The sequence below is a fragment of the Apis mellifera genome, linkage group LG8 (assembly GCF_003254395.2).
Source record: "Apis mellifera strain DH4 linkage group LG8, Amel_HAv3.1, whole genome shotgun sequence".
NCBI classification, from domain to species: domain Eukaryota; kingdom Metazoa; phylum Arthropoda; class Insecta; order Hymenoptera; family Apidae; genus Apis; species Apis mellifera.
The window spans coordinates 1,685,159-1,708,533 of NC_037645.1; the positions used below are offsets into that span (position 1 = coordinate 1,685,159).

The following is a 23,375-nucleotide window of genomic DNA, read 5'->3' on the forward strand; positions in this document are numbered from 1 at the left end:
CGCAAATGTCGTCTTAATTCTTATCGACGTGCGTCGATCGCAAGAAGCAATCTGCGTTGTGTAATCAGACTTTAAGTTCTGCAATTGAACAACGCAAAATTAACATTTTTTTTAAAAATTAGATTATTTGATCGCGATAGAGTAAATTTTTTTCATATCATCAAAACATTCACGATATTATGTAAATATAAATTGAATAACAGAAATGATTATATTTCTGATTATAGAAAATTTATTATAAAAGATTTTCAAAATAATTGGTATAGAAATCTATTTATAGATCTCTATTAATTTTTTATTTCTTTTTTCTTTTTTCAATCATGTTTATTGTTTGTTTATTGTTACTTATATTTTTTATAGTTTAATTATTTTTTTACGTATCCATTTTTATTAATTTTAAAAAAAATCTTCCAATAGAACATTTAATAAAGGGAAAGCATTATTTCCAATCCGATTACTTTATTGAATCTTATCAAACTTCCAGCTTCTTCATGCAAGACCATGATAACGATGAAAAACAGGATGTCTTTGTATTCTTGTGTAAATAAAATATTAAAAAAAAAGAGAGAAACTATGATCTTCCAAAATTAAAATTTTCTAGAAAAAAAAACAACTTTTTCGTAAATTGTCTTTATAAAACGAAACACCCATCAATTTCATGGTGATAGTTTGTCGTTGATTCTTATTGGATTCTACGTATCCTTTCTCCACTTATTCTGCCTATTTATCTTACTATCTGTCTAATATACGTTCAACGTTTCAATTTATTCTATAATAAAAACATTATTGAGAAATTTGCGAGATTTTATCGTAGGATCAAGGGATGATTGTTTCGTAAACATTAAGGATTCGATTTATGACATTGTTTTCGAATTTAAAGTTTTTATCATGTTTTGAGCATTCACTTAAATTTTTAAAATCAAATTTTGTTACTAAATATCTACAATTTTTGTATTCTTTGATTTTTCAAATTAAAAATAATTCATTTTCTATTTATTTCCCAATAATTTTAAATCTCTTCTCTTATTTTTCCTTTTAACGACTTTATTGATTAAAATTCTTTTAAATAACTAATAAATATATCTTTCTAAGAAGCAAAGTTTTGACAAAACGTATCTTCGAATATCTTCCCTCCTAAGATAACTCAAAATTTCTCTCGATTTCTAAAATTTTGCAATAACATGTCATTCGAAAGATATAAAATATACATTAAGTTTGTTGCACGAGATTGATTCTTAGAAGGAAAATATTCTCAATAACCATTTTCCAATAACGTCTTTTATTTACACAATTTATTGGTATAACGAATTCAATAATATCCGTTTATGATTCTAATATCGAACATGATGTCATTTGATCTAAAAATATGTCGAATTAAAATCGATTAATCGTGTACACTGTTTTAGCGAACAATCGTTGAGGCGATCGGTGCAGAAACAAAGATTCGATGAGAATTGTACCAAGAGTCGATGAAGAGGATGGGACAAGATTAACAGGAAATTTCGAGAAAAAGGATTGAAATGGAAGAAGATCGTTCGATGAACTTTCAGCCAAGATTGAAAAAGTATTGATAGATTTTGTTTAAATCTATTAAATTTGTTTAGAAAACAAAGGTAAGGGATAGTAAAGAATAATTTAATCATTTATCAATCTTTTGTTTGTAAATTATTTTAAGAAAAAAATTTTTAAGATTCTAAATTTATAAACTCTTTTCCCAAATTCTCAAACGTTTAAAAGTTTACTTTTTTAATTTAGAAAAAGAAATTCAAATAATTTTCAAATTTTTTAGATTCAATCCTCTTCAAGACTTCAATCATTTGAATCATTCAACTTTCGAATTTTATATTTTGAAATGACGTAACAAGATAAAAATTGTTTTTATTTATCGTGATGGAAGCAAGTGATGTGGGACGAGTGTGCTTAATATTCTTCACTAACTCCCATGATTAATTAGATTAATTAGAAACATAGGATGATCTCCTTAAGAAGAAAAATTAAACTGTTGTCAGCGATAATAGTTACCGGTGTTCCCTTCTTCGTTTTCAACACACTCGTTTGTCCATTTAACCCTGTGATAATTGACACAATTGCCGGAATTATATCGCGTAACAAGCGTTTGAAAAAGGAGACACGAACGGGAAGATTATTAATTAGTTACTAACTAACGGACTAAACTGGATATAAAGATTCTTAAAACTTAAGAGTTTTATTTCTTGGAACTTCTATTTCGATTTTATTATTTAGATTAGCTTCAATTTCCAACAGATCAGTTTCGTAGGTTTGCACGATTGCAAGAGAAACGATCGATTCATGGAAAAAAGGAAGGAAGGAAGGAAGGAAGGTGGAACAATATTCTTTTCGACGTCACTAGTATACGCGAAAAGTTTCATAACGAGCATTTTCACAATTGTATTTATGGCACACGTGGCCATTGCCAATCGAGTGTTTCTCTCTCTCGATGTTTCTTCCGAAGCTCAGTCTACGTTGTGATTCCAAGATTGATTCATCGTGTGTTCTAATCTATTTTTCTTCGTGTTTCCCTTTCGATAAAAAAAATATGGCGGAGAGATGATATACCACTTTGTTTTCGCAACCACGTGGGATAAAGAAACACCACATTTTAAACACGCGTTTACATTTGACTTTCGATTCTTACTTATTTAGATTGTTGCATATGAATTTATAAATCTTGAAAATCATTTGAAGATAAGTGATTAAACGTAATATTTATTATATGTCAATTTAAAATTTGATACTTGGGTGAATATAATTTGAATGTCATTATTTTATTATAAATGAATTGTGTATTGCGATCAATTATAACATTAAATTCGAAATTTAAAATTCAATGTAAAGAATTATAAAAAAAAACTATTAATATTAATAGAATTTTTGAGAAGGAATACATTAGAGGAAAAAAAAATCTTTAATTGACAAATATAATCATAAAGAATAAAAAAAGGAATTATAATTAATGATCAATTTATTAAATTAAATCAATCAAATAAATTAATCATTAATTGATAAATTGAATTAATTAATTCAAATTTTGATTAATATTATTTTCATTTCATTTGCAATAATCTAATATCATATGTAATATTGATTAATTTACCGATTGACTCGCAACAACTTTATTTGATTTTGAAATATGTTACAAAAAACATTATTTTGAGCAACTTTTTTCTTTACATATAGTTGACGATCGACTTTAGTTTTTGAGTTATTTTCAAAAAATTTTTTTAAACTATAGAATTAACATTTGTAAAATGGCGATATACCATTTGTCATGGCAGTGGGTAAATAATATAACGGGTGAACTTATAAGAAATTTACATTTTTATAAATTCGAATAGAATGATACCACTGTTATTGTAATGTTGATTATCATAATTTTAAATATGATTTTCAAAGCATGTACTTTCCTTTGAATCATTTAAAATATTTAAATCTTAAATAAATCTTAAACAAGTACTACTAATTCACCCGTTATATGTATAAACAGCCGATAAGTGGAATAATTGCAAGTTGATGTCGCACGTAGATTAAATATTCGATGTAATAGTAAAAGTCCTTTGTAAAGTCGGTAAAGGAAACAAAAAAATCATTAATCATCGGTGAAGAGCTGAACTTATTCAAACTAGACGATTTATGTTGAAGAAATATAATAGTTTTAAAACCGCCGGTGTTGATCTAACTTCGCATAGTTCACGGAGGGTTAAAGAAGAGGAAGAAAAAAAAAAGGAGAAGATATTTTTATTTTGAATTTTAATTTTGCTGTAAGGATATTTGGAGATATTTGAAAAACTTTATTATGGTTGGTATAGAGGATGAAATTAAATCAAGTAAGTAAATTATTATTATTATTATTATTAGTAGTAGTAGTAGTAGTAATAGTAATAGTAGTAGTATTATATTATATTATATTAAATAATGATAAAATGATTTGGTGGTTATTATTATTATTAATGATTAATAATAATAATAAATAAAATTATAAATTTTTATTTTAATTATTGAATTATTAATTTTGTTTTTTTTTTGAAGATTTTCTCTTGTTTTTTGTTATATTAAAAAAATAAATTATATTATTTTGTAAAAATTTTTTAGATTACAGTTATAATTTTTTGTCATCAATAAATATAAAAAAAAAATTAATGTAGATTTTTTTCTAATATAAAGAATTTAAATGATTTTCTGATTATATTAATTAAAAAGAAATTTTTTATTCAAATTTTATAATATATATCTTCTTTAAATTTGATGATCAATTTATTTTCTTAAAAAAATGATTATGATCATATGTTATAAAAAAATATAGTAATTAAATTAAAAATTAATAAAATAATATAATAATAGAATAAATTATATATAAATTATGTCTTATAAAAGTAATTCACTTTATGCAATCTTTTAATTTTCAAACTTGTTATTTAAAAATCAATACTTGATATTAGAATTAAATTGCTATAAGATAAATATTGTAAAATAAGTATTTAAATATTTTAAATCATTATATCATTTGTCGTATTTTATAATTTTTAATTCAAAAAAATTTATTACTTTTTATATTATGATATATTTAAAAAAAAAACAAAAAGAATTAAAATAATAGATAAAAATAAAAAAATATTGTTATTTTTTACTAATAAATATTATTACAAATTAGACAGAAAATAAAAAAATAATTATCTATTAATAACAAAACAAGAATTTTTTATTTTGATCTTATAAAATACAAATTCAAAAACGCTGAACTAAAATTATCTAAATTGTCTTTTACTATTCATTATTGTCGTTAATTTATCTTTGTAATAAGTTGTTTCAAATGTTCATCATTTTTTTTTTGAAGGATATATTAAAACAAGCACGTGTATGAATACAAATAAAAATAAAAAAGTTATAATTTAATAATAATAATATAAAAAGATTTAAAAAATGAAAAACTTAAAAAACAATAATAAATGAATATTGAATTTTTTACGGAAACATATTTATATATTTTAATAAATAAAATATGTATCATATACAGAAAGATGTACTAAATGTAAATAACAATGATAATATGTTGTTTATACGTATATGTGACTGAAATAAAAGAAATAAATAAGATAAAGATAAATTAATAATATATAAATATAATATATCAAAGGAGAAAAAATTTAAATAAAAAAAATTATCTATCATTAAATTGAATTCAAATAACATTGATATAAAGATTTGTTTCAAATGTAATAAATCTCTATTGGAGAATTCCATTCCAATTCATTAAAAACAATATTATAAAAGAAAAAATAAAAAACAATTTTCTATAAAAATTGAATTTTATTTATTAACAATTTAACAACAATTTAATGTGAATTAAATAAAAATAATATAAATATATAATTATATAAAATATATATTTTTAATTTATTAAAAAAAACTTTTTTTTTTACTAAACAAAATTAAATATTTTATTTATAAATATATAGATAATTACAATTTACTTTAGTTTTTAAAAAAAAATCAATATTATGAAAAAAATTATTGCTAATTTTTTATTGCTAGTTAAAAATTAAAATAAAAATTAAATAAAATAAATAATTTAAAATTAAATAAATTAAATTAAATTAAATAAAATAAAACACATTCCTACAAATATAAAGTTTTTTTAAAAATTTTGAAAATTTATTTAATAAAAATTTCATTTTAAAATGACAATTATGCTATAAATGAATCAGCCTAATCAGAGGCTATACTACCTAATAGCGCTACATGCATGAATTATTAGCAAGCAGCATTTTTATCGTCAAATAAATGCGTTATCGAGTGATATAATAATGCAGCACGCCAATAACAATTCGCAAATAAACTAGAATTAACAGACTCAAACCGATATAATTTATCAATTCCGTTTACCATTTTCCGTTTCTACGTTGCACTAAACGATATTCTTCATCTAACATTAAATCAAGAAAAAAAGGAAAAAATTTTGAATTTTATTTTTTTCTTATATTGGTTAAAAAAAGAAAAATATAAGTTACAGATATGAATTTAGTATAGAAACAAAAAATACCTGTCGATAACTATAAAAGATGAAATATTGCCATAGGCAAGATATAATATGATGTAGGATAGTTAAAGTTGTTAAAAACATAAATTAGTTCAAAACATAAATTATAGTCGCTTTTGATTTTTCAAACATTTTGTTTATCAATTTTTATTGCCATTGGTTCATGAGTCACTATAAGAACTTATATCGCATTATGTAATTTTATAATATTTAGTTTCAATTTGTATTCTATATTTTATATAAAGGCGATAATATTAAATATTATTTTTATATCATATAAGATATAGAATGCGATAAAGAATCATTTTTGATTCAGATGAAATTATCATTTATGATACAAAAATATTAATTGAAAATATATATGAAATATTATATTATATTTAACAATTCTTCGTTTATCCCATTTTCATATCATCAAATTATAAAATTGATTCTATTTCTTATTTATTACATATCAAAAATATCAAATTTATCATTATTTTTGAATTAATTTCAAACTAATCCAGAGATTATAAATCGAAAAAAGAAAAAAAAGATAATGATCAATTTCTGATAATCTCAGGATAAATTGCCACGAATTAAAATTTTTATATCAATTGAAAAATTTCCAAGAAAAAATTAAAGGATTTAAATAATTTGAAAACAAACATTAGATAAAAAGTATAAGATATATAAAATATTGAAATATTAAATTTCAAATAATTCAATTAATTTCTTTGTTGCTCGATATAAGTATACAAGAAAATATTCATTGAAGATGTGGTATCGTTGTGTTCTTGACACCGTTTCGATTTAACATGCTGACACACGTGCTAAAATAATCAGCCACGACATGAACATCGTCACTACTTTGTTTTGGTTGTTTGATGAAAATTGTGATGAAAATCGACGTCATATGTCGAATTTTTAGACATTTTAGATTATGTTTAACAGTGTTTTATAAACATTTTAATCTTTTTGAGATGAATTTTTCTTTTGTCAGTGAAGATAATAAAAAATGTAATTAATTGATTAAAAATAAGTTAAATTTAATTTCCAAAATAAAATGAATAATTTCAATTTTAATAAAATATGTTTTAATAAGTCTTTTATCAGAAAATAAGTATAAAAAAAATTATAATGATATTAAAATCCGTATAAAATTATTTTGAGATATAATCTTATTAATTTCAAAAGAATTAAAAACATCTGTTAAATACTTTGCATTACAATTAATTGTAATTCAAATAAAAATAACTGTTTATAAGACACATTTAATTTGAATTTCTATTAAATGTTATGTATACGATATTGAGATACAGTGGAACATGACTCTCGGAGGTAATTCAGATAATAGAACTCAACTGAAGTTTAGATAATCGAGCACAATGTATTTTCTTCATATAAATGTAGTCATATAAACACAATTTTAGCATATTTTTAAGATGTTCAAGTTAAATTGAAGTTTTTAATTCAATTTAATTAAAATACATTTTTTGAGTATTGATGAAAAATTTTGTCTTAGTATTTGATTATTTTAATATTTTCAAAATTTGAATATAATAATATTTCGATATTTAAATATTTTATATTTTATAAATCTTAACAAATTAAATATTAGAATACTTATTATTAGTATATTTTAACATTTAAAAGCATAAAAATTCGAGTATTTTAACATTTAAATATTTCAACATTCGTTTAATATGTTAATATCTTAACTTCGAAAATATTTCAAACATAACCTATTTAAATACTTATTATCATTTAATATTAAATTATTTTACACTAGAATACTTTGAAACTTAAATGCTTTGCATCTGAATATATATCTATTCAAATATTTTAATATAAATATCTTGAAATGTTTTATATTTAAATTATATTTATATTTGCATTTGAATATTTAAACACTAAAAAGATTTAACATTCAAAAACTTCACACAAGCCACGATATTCAAGTGTGTAAATTGTATAAGAAAGTCTAAAATATACCTAATAAAATGTCCCTAGTTATTGAGAAATATTTATATTATGTTAATTATATAATTATAAAAATTATTCTAAAAAAAAAAATCCTTATATTAAAAAAGGTATTATCACACAATAAATCAGAAAAGTTCTGAATTGTCAAAAAATAATTAAGAAATATATGATTGTAATGTACAATTGAATTATCATTTAGTAAATTATGATTTATGAAAAATTCGAATTTCAACTCGAAATCAATATATATCTGTATTTATCAGTCTAATTATCATTATCAAAATCGATAAAATTATAGTGACAAATTTGAAGTGGATTTCTCTTAATTAGTGTAATTTATATTACGTGTATCTAAAATGAATGTCTTTCATAACGCATCTAAAATAAAATTTTTAAAACAGGTAAAATTATCATTTATTTATTAGATAATAAACATAATTATTATTTTATTTCTTCTCTCATTTATTATTCCATCGATGATTAATCGTGATAAATATGATTTATTATTTGCGATTACAAGTAGTTTTTTCTTTTTAAAAACACTTCAGTAAAAGATAATTTTTATTTTATTTTAGGTTAGATAAATTGGTTATGTTCAAAAATTGTTAGATTCGATAAACTTTGAATTTTTTTTACATATAATATATAAATTTTTTCTTTTATACTATATTATATATTCTAATAGAAAAAATTTTTTTCAATAATTTTTAAAAAATTAATTATTATTTTATTGGATTATATAATTACGTAAAATATAATTCTTTTAAATGATGTAATTCTTTAAAATGATATAGTGGAATTATTTAATTAATATTTTTTAAAAAGAAGCTATGTTAAAGTATATATCTTTTTGTATATGTTTATAATATTTTTGATTGAAGAAAGATACAAAGTTAATGTAAAAGAAATAAAAGACAAAGAAATATGATTGTGTGTCGAGTATGTTCTATCTTAGAATTTTCCAATGTTATAAAATAGGAAAATTTACAATCTAATGCATAGAGTTCCATTATGCATTCCGTTATATTTTTTTTTTTTTTTTTTACGAATGAACTGGCATCGAACAGGTTTTCTATCCCTTATTCTTTTTTTTGTTCGACAGTTATAAACGGATATCAATAACACATTATAAGAACGTGTTGAATACATTTTCTTTACAATAGAAAATATAAATTCAATTCAATAGAAAATCAATTATCCAAATAAATCAGAAAAACTAATTATTTTTGATAAGTTTTTCGAATAATTAATAAGGAAAAACTAAATTTGTGAATATATCATGAGAAATGATTTGAAATTAAACAATTTTTAAGTATAAATATTTATTAAAAAAATATTTACTTCATAAAAGAAATTATTTTATAAAAACAATTAATTGTTTTTAAATATTACATTATCTTTTAAATCGAAGTCATCATTTTTTTTATTTGTTAATAAAGAAAAATTTTCATTTTAATTAAAGAATTGAAAAACAGAAAAAAGATTTTAAAAAAGTTAGTATAATGAAATTGAAATGTTCATTACTGTTTTCAACAACTTTTCCAATCTTCAATCAACCAGATTAGTTTATCTTAATTATTGTGTCCAATGCGCTTAAACTAAATTTCCATTATCTATGCAATTAATTATAAATAGCTTATCTAATTTTAAATAAATTATAATATAATTAAAAAAAAATAAAAAATTTTTTTCAGGTTTATAAAATTTGTTACAAAAATGTTATTTTTTTTTTATTTTAAACATTATTTTTATATTTTAAACATTTTAAATATCTTGGAATGTTTATTGGATATTAAAGGTTCATATCGAATATTAAAATTAATATTTTTATTTATTAATTATGCAATATTAAAATATAACAAAATATTTATTTTGTTTCATCATTTAAAATTTGTTTCAAAAAATTATGATAACTATTTCTAATAAAAATATTTAATTAAAAGACAATAAATATTTATTTATATCATTTTTTGATTAATATTTGTCAAAATTCTTCATATTTAAAAAGAGATCTCATCTCTAATAAAATTTATATTACAAATTCAAATTTCAAGATTTTTCAAATCTCAAAAAATTTTGTTCAAATTCAAATATAGGATTATAATATTCAAATCTTATTTTTTTTCAAAGAAATCAATTAACAAATTAACAAAATCAAATAAATATATTATTTTATTCATTACATTATATTAAAGATTTTTTTTCTGTATAAATGGATCTATTTTATTCTCTGTTAAAATAATTTTTTCTCTACATAATGTAATTATTTCCCAAATAATAAAGTTTCCTATATAGTTTGATGAATTAATATTTATATTCAGTTGGTAGAAAAAATCGAAATATATAATTTATCTTATCTTAGATCGATATCGTTATCTTAGAATTAATAAAATGTTGCACACACATAGGGTTCTCTAAATAAAATTTCATTCCATTAAAAAAGTTCAAGTATAAAAAAAATATATATGTTTCATCTATTATATTTGCTAACAATAGATAAGAAGCACGCGAAGCTTAAGGCCACAGATAACCAAGAATCTATGCCTATACCTTAAGCCTATAAAGCCAGGGGGAATATTGTTGGTAGCAGTTTAGGGGGGCAACTGTGATCGGTCGCAGTCGGTCACAGTCGGACTCGGTCGGTCGCAGTCATTCGACTGATCTCGTAGCGAATGAGACTCAACGCGACTAGCCGTTGTTCAGTAAAGCAAAGCCGCTCTATTATACACCAACAAGATCAGACGGCACTGCGATGCTTTAGTTGCGCGCGCCTACAATGTCGGGTGATATCGCTCGATTCGAGAGCGATCCGGCTGCTTCGAAGCCGCTAATCTCGGATGTTGTCTCTACGTTCCAAGGTAACCCTTCTATTTCGTGTGTCGATAATTTTTCTATATTCAATTTGTTTTTCTTTTTATCTCTCTTTTTTCTTAATATTATTAATTGCACATGTGAAATTTATGATAAAGTGAGTATTTAGCTATGTTCACGTGTATACAAAAAGTGTATATTCAAATTATAAATTATTAGCGTTTTGCTTGTAAGCGGTGAAAAATAGATGATATCTAAATTTTTATATTTTTTATAAATGAAATAAATATAGGCTAGATGGATTATTTACGTTTTCGTCGTGAATTTTGCATAATATAATATCATGAAATGATGTCTACATATCTCGAAATTTAAACGAGAAATAAAAATCAAAAAATGAGGGATGTATATAATTTCTATAAACAAAAGAGCATGTTCTGACACACATGTTCAAAAAATTAAGCAGCAATTAAAAATTCTATTGTGAGTTCTCGACATTTGATATTATTTTTTGCTAATAGATTTTTCTGTTATTCTTTCTTTACCTTCATTAAATTTTAAGAGATTGTGAAAAATGTCATATCATTTATGATTGACTTGTTAATTTAAAGATAATAATATTTCATTAACTACAAATAAAATTGTATTTAATTCAAAGATATATTTCTAAGAATATTTTTTTTATTAAATGTGATATAAATATTTGATATAAACTTCTCAAAAAGGTGAGTCAATAAAATATTTTTTATTTATTTTTAGATTATTTTTTTTCTTATTTCTTATTTTTCAAATGATTAATTCCATCAAAAAAACCGAAGCATCTATAATACATTCTAAAATATTCATTAATATTTTAACTAAATAATATTATAAATGAATATTATTTATAAATTATAATTCTTAAAAAATAGAAGTTTGATCATTTGTGTGGATCACGTGTTGTTAATATGTCGAAATATTAAATAAATAAAATAAATAAAATATTTGATGATTATTATTGAAACTTGTTGGCTTAAATTTAATCTAAATATAATCTAAAATTGAATTAATCTCAAAGCTCATAAAATAGTGAACAATTCGAATTTAATTCAAGTTTAATTTTAATCGAATTACATTTAATCCAAAATTATATGTAGAATCAAAACAAATGATACCTATTGTGATATCAGTTATCTTGTTTAAATTTAATTCAAAATCACTCTTTACGTCATATTTAAATAATTATCATATAATTAAATTTAAAAACATTTTAATATATCTTAATATATCATAAAATTAAAATTAAATTTTTAAAAGTTTTATTTAAAATTTAATATAAGAAGCAAAAAAAAAAAATAATCTAATAATTAAATTCAATCCAATAGATATAAATTAAATTTTAATTTAATTTTAATCGTATCTATTTAATTTGAATTAAATCAAATATAAATTTGAACAAAAGAAAACAATCATAAGTGTCAGATGATGATTCAAAGGTAATAAAGAAGATATATGTTCAAGACAAAGAAATGCTTCGAGACGGTGCAAACTGATGTAAATAACAAGTATTGCACACTGACGTGAGTTGAACGATTTGTAGAAAAGAGAAGAGCCTTCAGAGAGATATAAGGTTCATTTGCTTTTGTTTTTGACAGATGGTCGGGACGTTGCTTCTTATTCGAAGAATATTTTTATTCTTGGACTTGATGAGCACTGTAGTGGAATCTAACTTTCACATCAGCCTGTACCGTTTCTCTTTGCCTCTTTCTTTTTTCTTTCTGCTTCTCTCTGTTTCTCTTTTTATGAGTAATCATATTATTTTCTTGTATTTGCAGGCACCAAGCAAACAGCGGAAAGCGTGGTTCAAGATGCCGTTGACCAAACAGGTAGTTCTTTCCTTTGTGATGTTGAAGAAGAAAAATTAGCGAAAAGAAATTAATTAAAAATGTTTCTATTAATTTCACATTGAAATATATTATTTTTTAACATTATATTTTCAATATTGATAAAAATATTTGCAAAATATTGAGATAGTATGATTTTATTTTTCTTTTCAATATAATTTCTTAGTTTTCATAAAAATAGATTTTCAATTTTGACAAATAAGAAATAAGATGTATATTAAAATATATTGGATTAATTAATTTACATTTTTATCTAATTAAATTATTGTTTTGAATTATTTTGAAAAATAATATGAATGAAATCTTGAAAAATGAGAAATCTGATTTAAATTGAAGAGGAATAGCAATAAATTGAATTAATAAATGCTTTTTATTAATTTATTAATAAAAATATTTATTAATTTCATTTTCTTCAATTTGATTTTTTCACTTTTTATTTGCACAAAAAATCACTTATATAAAAGAATATCTGCATCGATTCTTGGCATCTATTCACAGGATTTGGCAAGTTTAACCTTAAGGTTATGGCCGTCTGCAGTATGATCTTTATGAACGTGGCTTTCAGTATAACAAGCATCGGTTTCATATTACCATCAGCGGCATGCGACTTCAGAATGACCACAATGGACAAGGGACGTCTGAGTGCCGCCCCCATGTTAGGTAACACTCGAATAATCAACACTGTAATCAATATTTCTTCCGGCATATGAATTCATTAATTGGTTTCATTTTCATCAAAAAATAATTATTTTCGATCATTATTGATACTTTTTCTTATTTGAGAAAATATCTTTTGAAATTTTTTTTTAATTGTCATTTTATATTTATTTTATAATCATAATTTTCTAATATTTTTTTTCCATTGTTTAAAAAAAAAAAAGAATTTTAAAGAGAAGTACCATTTTTAAAAATAAATTTCAATATTTCGTTTCATATAAAATTTTTTAAATATTTGTTTAATTTTTCTATTAAACATATAGAAAATTTGTGCATATTGCGTTCGTCTTATTTTAAAATTATAATTTTTTGCATGCCTTTCTGCAATTCTCGTACACGCCCTCGGATCGATCTAACTTCTGCGTATCATTATGCTAACTTTATGGTATTTCGTCAACACATTGCTTGGCCAGGATATCAAGTCGCATTCCTTTCAACTTAATATAAAGACCCTCGTAAAATTGCAAGTTATTTTCTACCCGCGCAAACATTTTCTGTTTTAGTTGTTCACTTTTGATATCATTTTCGTAAATACTTTTCGAAATCATTTCGCAAATCTTCGTCATAAAATATAAAGAAAAATATTGGTGAATATAAGAAAAAAAATTTTAAATTTAAAATATAAGTTTAAATATCATCGTTTTTTTTTTTTTTTTTTTTTTAACTTTTATCGAGTTGACATTTTTTTAATCCATTCATCTTTATCTTTATATTTATAATTCATTTTTTTACGTAGTTATTTTTTAAAACAAAGTAATATTTTAATCTTCTAGTTACTAAGTCATAACATGAATATTAGTACTGATAATAATATTTAATGATATTTTAAAAATTTACATTTTTTTCTATTCGTGTTTCTTATTATTCATTCTATTTTTTAAAAACATTATTAATATTTTAAAATAATATTTTTCAAGTTTCTAACGAATCTATTTATTTGTTTCTAATGTTCTGTATTTGTTTAAGCAAATTTTTTTTTTAAATAATTTTCTTTTTCTTAAATAAAGTTGATGCTACTTAGTAATAGCATTAATTTGCTTGCAAATTTTCAAAAAGAAAAAAGATTGTGGAATAAGATAAAAGTGAAGTTGATTCATCACAATAATTGTCCAAGAGAAAAATTCTTGTGCAAAAATATCAAGACAATGATGTTTCTGTAAATGGAATGCGACATAAATTAAATGAATCTTAATGCACCTAAAAACAGGGATGTATCATTAAAATGACCATATTTTATGATTTTTCAGAATATTAATTTTAAAATCAAAATTTATTTTTTTTATTTTTTCTATTTTTTTTTTCTTATTATTTTTTTATTTTTCACTAAAATATACATATTGAACGAACAAATTAATGCATTTGTAATATATTGTGCGATGATGTATAAATCTATTTATTTGCTATCAAAGTAACAAAGAATCGAAATAAGGAAGTTGATTAAGATAACTAAACATGTCTCTGACAAGTGTATAAAATTAACTGTATTCATGAAAGTTGTAACGAAGAGTAGTATCAACGAATTGCTGCAATCGAACACTAAATAACATTTGTTAAATACAAATAATTAAAGAATAATTGCATGATGCTAAATACTAAATATCTTCTTATGAATTTTTTTATCCAAACACAAATATTATATCTAATAAAATTTTATTTATGCAATAACATTAAAATTAAATTATATATAGGAATAAAAATTTATATAATATTAATTATATATATATATTAACATTATTACAACTTATATTTATTAAAATACATATATATTTGAGAATTAAACTCTTAAAAATTATTTTTTACTAAATTGGACACTATTCTAGATTGAATCACAATTAATCTCTAATAGTTTATTTTCAATTGCAGGTATGTTAGCTGGTTCATATATATGGGGTTGCTACGCGGCTATCAAGGGGCGAAGATTATCTCTATTGGTCGCACTATTTCTACATGGTATCTCCGAATTATTGGCATCGGTAGTGCCATTGTACTGGGTTTTCTTATTTTTAAAATTTCTCAGCGGTGCAGCGTTAGTATCAATCTCTTAAATTTAATCAATATATAAATTTATATAAATATACATTTAAATATTTTATTTTTTTAAAATTAATTTATTTATTTTTCATGTTTTATATAGATTTAACAAATATCAACTCTCATTATGTCATATAAATAAAAATTATATTATTATTTATATTATTTATATTCATTTATAGTTTTTTTTTAAATAAAGACGAAATCAATCAAGGATTAAATATTATTATTTCTACATCTTTAATGTTTAATTATGTTTCAAGTATGAATGGGCAGTCAGCTGTTGTGTTTCTTTATCTGAGTGAATTCCAACCAACCAAACATAGGAGTAGAATGCTCTCATGGATGGAAATGGCTTGGGTGCTAGGAATGATAATTTTAGCAGGTAAATATTAATTTTTATTCGATTAAAATTTTTATTTCAATATTAATGAAATAATAAATTAACAAAAATATTAATGAAATAATAAAGAAGCAGAATTTTTTACAAATATTCATATACATAAATTATCTTGATAAAAATGTAAATTTTATATTTCTTATTTTTTTAAAAATATTGAATATTAAAATCTTTAAAAAAAATCTCAAATAGATACATTTTTTTTTATTCTTTTTTATATTTTTTTTTATTTATTTTTATTTTTTCAATGGATGAAGTCCAGAAATTGTTTATGAATTCGAAATTTCAGGTGTCGGATGGATTATTATTCCATTAAATGTGAACATGGTGACAGCTGGTTTCTCTTTTCATTCATGGAATTTTTTCGTTTTCATATGCTCTCTTCCAGCCTTATCGACTGGAATTTGGTTGTTATTTTTCCCTGAAACACCTAAATACCTCGCAGAAACTGGATACAACGTTCAGATGTTGGACGTTTTAATGAGAATGTACTCGGAAAATACTGGAAAACCTCCAAAAGAATATATAGTAAGTGATATTCACCTTTTTATAACTATTATTTAATAAATTATTTTTTATTTTATTTAATATATTATTAATAAAAAACATTAGAATTCTAAAAAGTTTAAGTTTTAAGTTAAAGTTTTTTCTTAAATATAAAAATGAGAAAATTCTATTTTAGAAAAAATTTCTTTTAAACTTAGAATTTTATATAAATTAAATCTCTTATTTTTTTTTATTGAAAATTATCAAAAAAATCAATTTTTTAATAATAGAAATTATATTTAATAATTAAACAAAAATTGATTTTTAAAAATTTAAAAAAAAAACCAAATAATATCTTTTCATATATAATTAAAAAAAAAAGACTAAGTATTTTCCACAAAAAATATTTCTGGCTAGAAACATATAAATTTCCATCACAATTTCAAACAAAACAAAATAAAATTTCGGATTTGTTTTCAGACGAAACTTCGAAATTCTGAAAATAATAATTTAACCGATCTGGTGCATCGTATAATGCATACAGAAGAGAAAGAGGAAGTGACCGAGAAATCATTTAGATTAATGATAAAAGAGATATATTCGAAGACCATGACGATATTGAAACCACCGTTCCTTTGCAGAACGATCGTGTTGTGTTTAATCGCCTGTTTCGTCACGTCCTCTTATTACACATTGACTTTGTGGCTGCCAGAACTTTTTCATAGATACGCAGACTTCCAGGAGGCGTATCCCAATCAGACAGCCAGTGTTTGCACTTTGAAGATCGAAAAAAATGTTACGACAATAGTGAGTTGAATGCAAGTATAATCTTTAAATAAGAAGTTTTTTTTTTTTTAATAGAAATTTGATTTTGTGTAGAATGTTGATACATTTGTGAGAAAACTTTGAAGAATTTTTAAATTCCAGAGATCAAAATGAGTAAAAATTGAGATATAAAAATCTGTTGAAACGTAATTATTAAATTATGAGTAATTTAAGTTTGCATTAGATAAAGTGAGATGAAAATAAAGTATAATAGAGATAGCCTCACCCTGTTTCCATTTCGCTTCATCTAACATAAATTTTAATTATTTAAGTAAAGATATCTAAAAAATATATCAACATTCTGTAAAAATTAGATAAAATTAACATAAATGATAAAAAAAGGAAGAAAATAAAGGAAGTAAATTTAATAAATTATTATTTTCATAAAAGAAATATATTTTTGCAGGATATGCCGTTTGGGTGCAATTCTAAAGTACAAACTAGTGTGTTCGTCCATACATTTATTTTGGGTGCCTCGTGTATTCCAACAGCTCTAATATTGCCATTACTAATTAATTATGTAGGATATAAAATTTTTCTTGGTGAGTAAAATATATTTATGTTTTTTATAATCCACTTTTTCATTAACAATAAATATTATGAAAAATTAATTATTGTAATTTTTTGAGAAATTAATAGATTAATCAAATGAAGAAACATTTTTGTCTAATATTTCAGTGATAACAGCCTTTATTCCTGCTATTGTTACGGCTTGTCTCTTTTTAGTAGAGACATCTACTCAAAACTTAATACTCTCGTGTGTTTTTGAGTCTGTCACATCAGTTTGCATCAGCGTGGTGTATTGCCTTTTGGTTGATCTTTATCCAACTCATTTGAGGTAATGTAATATTTAAATATAATCCTTAATCTTTTTTTTTTATGTACATGAAAAAGAATTTTTTTATTATCTAAGAAATTTTTATTAACTAAGAAATTAAGATTATAATCAAGGAGGATTCTCAAAAAATTTATAAAAATAACATTTCTTCAACAATTAAAATACTGTGATAAAAATCGCTCAAATATGTGATTTATCAAATTTATTTCGAATGATGCTTTCTTATACACGTGTTTTTTTTTTTTTTTTTTTTTTTTCGATTTAAAACGCAACGCGAAATGAAATTAAATTCGTTGAATTTTTTCCTCTTCTTCTCCGCATTTCTTTCCTAAAAGAATATCGTAACATTCTTGTTTTTCCTCTTTTACAGATATCAAAACAAAAACTTATCTCTTTATCGATCGTTATAAATATTCCCGTACAATATAACTTATTTTTTCCTCTATTAACAGGTTTATTTATATAATCCATAATCTTTTACAACGAATGAAGGATCTCTCGATCTCGATATTCTTTCGAGTGTTCTTGTTTTTAACACTTAATGATAAAATATTTATCTTTTTATATTTTGATCATTATCATTATTACAATAAAATTGATCCAATTTTTCAATTGATTTCAAAATATCCGGGTATAAATAATCAGCTATTTTAATTTATTTAGTTATTTAATCATTTATTGATATATTTTTTATTTTAGAATCTTGTAGTTATATTTACGTGTATAGTCACTCATAAAAGTCTTTATACATCAGAATGTCATTGTTATTTAAAAAATATATCAGATTGTGCAATAACAATGATAATTATTTTTTTAAATATAAAGTAGTAGTAAATCAACTCATAGTCTTCTCAATATAAAACGTTTGCAATGGAGTTATGCAGAATTATGATAATTGAAACAGGTGACATTTTTATAAAATGTACAAAGACTTTAATAGATAATTCTATGTAATTTTATTATCTACGTATATTTTTCTTAAATATTTTTCAAAAAATTAAATTCGAACAGTTAGACTAAAGTAAATTTAATTGGATTAAAATTAATTATGTAAAAAGAGAATTGCACTATTTATTGTTCCTGTTATGAAATATTGAAAGTCGATGAATCGAAATAGAAATTGTCAATGGAATTTTTAGAATTCGCCATCATTATTTTTTTGATAGAATTTAACTACTCTATAACTAAGAATTATTATTTAACTTATAGTTAATTAAATTATTATTAATAATAGAAGAATTTTATCATTGGGATCTAATTAAAAAAAATCTACAAAACAAAAATTACTTTCTTAAAAAGAAAATTCTTTCCTTACTTATAATAATATTATTAAATAAAATATTGATAAAATTTAATTTTCATAAAATTTCATATAATTAAATTATTTCAAATTTTTTATATTATAATTAATGATAGTTCATTACAAAATTAATTCTAATATAGAATCTATAAAATTAAATGAAAAATTGATAAATTTTTTTAATTCTTGAATGTAATTCTGTTTCAGAGCAATGGCGTCTGGTTTATCTGCCTTTATCAGTCGAATAGGCGCCATTAGTGGTACTTTAATGATCGGATATTTAATCGATGATTATTGTATATTAGTGATCGTCATTGTGGCTGCTCAATTATTCCGTACGTACTTTAATTTCCAACACTCTATATTTTTAATTAGCTTCAGGCTTATCTCGATGTATCGTATCAAACAATTTGATTTATCATATTGAAATAGCGATAGTATCGCGATAATGCTTGTTAGACTCTTATTAGTAGACTATTAAAATTCACTTTATTTTCTACGATTTTATATTTCAATAAATATTGATATTTTTATATGTACTTATTAAATAATCTTTGTAAAATTTTTTTATTTATATTTGCCATTAAATTTTATAATATTTTCAATATTATAAAATATTAATATATTTAATTAATATTAATATTAATACTAACAGTAAATTATAGAATAATATAAAATTATTAATTTTAAGAAATATTAATAATTACTATTTATTTTAAACTTTTAGAAATTCGTTATAATTTAATAATTATAAATATAGAACATTTATAAATGAAGTTTATTTTTTATATTTCAGTGAGTGGTTTATTGGCATTGTTCACACCAGGAGGAAGAAAAAAATCGAAAGCGGATATCGAGGATTCTTAACGAAAGTATAAATTAAAATAATAAGAAAAAGATAAGACGAAAAACGAAAAAATCAAATTTTGTATAAAAAGAAATTGCCTTTTTTAATATGTTGATGCATTTCGTTTGGAAACATATAGATAAATATATCGGTAAAAAAATTTATTATATTCGAGGTAATTAAAAAATCTTTTAACAATAGAAAAACAATTTGGAACAAAATTAAATATTTGCAATCATTTGATTTTTAAAAATGATTGATTATAATTAATCTTTTAAATTAATATTTATAGTTTGAATCACAAGATATAAAGAAAGATATATATTTACTTAAGAAAATCAATCTGTGGTGCTCTAGTGGTAAATAATTTTATATCCGTTATTAAGTTCATCGATTATTACATAGGTATGAGAGATGAGAAAAAATGTAAACTCTAAACAGAAAGAAGTTCACAAATTTTTCTTTATTTTTATTTTTATTTTATTTTTATACTATCCATATCTAATTCCTTTACAATTCTATGTTAAAATAAACTTTATATTTTATTTCTCTTCAGGTTTATCGTATGGAACATATTATTCTATGATATAATGACATAAATATTTTTAATACGTTTTACGAGAAGAAAATCGAATTAATTTTAATTCAAGATGAGAAACATTTCTCAAAAAAATAACTATTATTAAGAATAGAATAGTTTAGATGATCTTAATTTTTTCTTATCTCATAATTGCAAAAAATATTATTCCTAAATATACATTATAATATTGCAATTAAATTTAGAAGAAAAATATTAGCGTTAAATTTACAGTATTTCTTTTTCGTTATTTTTAGAAAATTAATTCTTCACAACGAATTTATATATAAATAATGTATGGTTTGTGTACTTTCTGTAACAGAAATGTCTATTTAATCATAACCGGTGTCAGTGTTATGTAAATTTTATTAATACACACCGGATTAATGTTTATTATTTTAAGAGGATGGATGTATCTGATTGAGTGTATTTTGCAAGTGCAAAGTTCTTTTACACAGGGTATTTTAAAAACAATACCAATCATACCAATTACCATTGGTAAAATTTTCCAATTTTTATCTGAATATATTTGAAAATCAAAATTAATAATTTTATTTCATTCTAATCAAATTTTTTCTCTTGAAAATTTAGTAATTTAAAATATCTAATTTTAGTGTTATAATTGGCAATTAGATCAATAAAATTTACTGATCTTTTTCTAAAAGTTTGATAATGAAAATATTTGTAATGAAAATAGTAATTACAATAATAGATTTATAATTTCTAAAACACTCTATATAGTTTATAGTCAAGTGTATGTGGTTAACTCATGTGACGCACAGAAAATTATGAATGTTTTATGAACATTTAGTGAGCTTGAGAGATTAACGATGATGAAAGTATACATGTACAAACGTATTTTTTTACGTTTCTGGAATATATTGAATAAGAATTTTCGTCGAACGTTATATATATATACGAATACTTATAAGATGTTCTAACTTAAGTAGTACAGAAATCATTTTTAATCTCGTCTTTCATTTCTTTAATATTTTTCCGATATAATTGTCTTTTACTATTCTAATTTATAGAAAAAGAATAATAGCGATTATTTCTTTTTTTGAAATTAGAATTTAGGAAATGATACATAGAATGTAAAATAATTTGAGAGATTATTTGGAGAAATATTCTGTAACAAAAATATCATTTGGACATATATTTTATTCTCAAAATTTATATACATTTTTATTGTTTAATAATAAGATTAATATTGGATTGTTCTTTAAAAAAATTTGAAGATTTATTTTACAAAACATTCAAAAATTTTGAAATATTTAATAAATTTTAAAAAATTCTATCAATAAGTATTTTAAGTAAAATGGATCTTATTTTCAGTACTTAAAATACTGATATATTTTATAATATACTCAAACTTTTATTACTATCATATTTAAATTGAATACTTTAAATTATATCTTTATAATCCTTTAAATTATATCTTTCATCTTATTTTAATCTCTGTTATTATGTATTAAGTTTAAAAATTTTTTTAAACGATCTTAAACGATCTATCAAAAAAATTTTTATATCTGCTCTAGGAGTTTATATGATATATGTATACAACGAGAAAAGCTTCGAATATATAGATTGAATTAATGTATTTAGTACTTAATGTAGTAAAAAGATGCTACGAAAAAATGCTCAATTTAAATAATTATTGCAACGATCTCCGCATATTATCACGCAGTGCTATGATTATATTGCTTTAATATTGCAATTGTGTGATAGTATGAATGGTTGATTCAATCAATAGAAAGTAATATTAATAACAAGACGATTGTATTTCCGACGCATTATACTCTTTTATTTTTCTATATAATATATAACTTTTTATATATATATGTATATATATAATATATACATATATATATACCAACTAAAGAAATTACAATAGAAAATAATATTTTTATTGAACCTATAAAAAACTGTCTTTAATTTTCTTTAAAATATTTTATATCTATCAATTTTGGAAAAATTATATTATTAAAAAAAAAATAATAAAAAAATCAGTATTTTTCAATTAACTATTTTAAATATATAACTCATTTAAATAATTTTTATAAACTTAACAATATTTCATATAACATTATTAATTTTTCTTATATTCATATTCTTCACAATGAATATATTGCATTATGCAAAAAATGAATACTGTATCATGAACACAAAAAAATATTTAAGTAAAATTTACAAAATCATATTGATTCTTACAATTATAAAAACTTAAAATAACATCTATAAAAATTCCTTTCAAATATCAATATATTATATCATTTTATTTTGATAACAATAAATTTTTTAATTCTTCATATAATTTTTTAATTTTATTCCATCAAATTTTTTTATTAAGTTATTTAAATTAAATTAAGATTTAATTTTTTTACAATAAATTACAATAACAAAAAAAATTGATATAATATATCTTTAATAGATTACATATGTTTAGATAAGATATCATAATTTTTTTGAGAGATTAATAAAAGTAAACAATTAAATGATGAACAGATTAGAGACAGACATAAGCTTATGAGAGGTTAACAAGCAACACGTGTTGAAATCATGTCTACTGACCCACAACACACTCCATCCTATTAGATCCAACACCTGAATCTAAATTAACTCGGTTCAAAAACGTATTAT

The 23,375-nt window shown here is 21.8% G+C and overlaps 1 protein-coding gene across 3 annotated transcripts; it reads left to right on the forward strand.

Annotated features, from left to right (window-relative positions):
• Window positions 1-3,398: 3,398 nt before the first annotated feature.
• Window positions 3,399-22,528, forward strand: LOC413739 (synaptic vesicle glycoprotein 2C). 3 transcript variants are annotated; one of them, XM_016913591.2, is made up of 11 exons: window positions 3,399-3,845; window positions 12,646-12,696; window positions 13,213-13,374; window positions 15,295-15,457; window positions 15,726-15,847; window positions 16,152-16,390; window positions 16,829-17,155; window positions 17,580-17,715; window positions 17,852-18,011; window positions 19,519-19,646; window positions 20,108-22,528. In XM_016913591.2, the coding sequence occupies exons 1-11, from the start codon at window positions 3,815-3,817 to the stop codon at window positions 20,176-20,178; spliced, it is 1,590 nt and encodes a 529-aa protein (XP_016769080.1). In that variant the 5' UTR covers window positions 3,399-3,814; the 3' UTR covers window positions 20,179-22,528. The 3 variants fall into 3 exon arrangements, 2 of the variants coding, with proteins under 2 accessions (XP_016769080.1, XP_016769079.1); XM_016913590.2 differs by lacking the exon at window positions 3,399-3,845 and adding an exon at window positions 10,456-10,878; XR_003305086.1 differs by lacking the exons at window positions 3,399-3,845; window positions 17,852-18,011 and adding an exon at window positions 10,454-10,878 and having other exon boundaries at window positions 20,108-22,373.
• The last annotated feature ends 847 nt before the right edge of the window (window positions 22,529-23,375 follow it).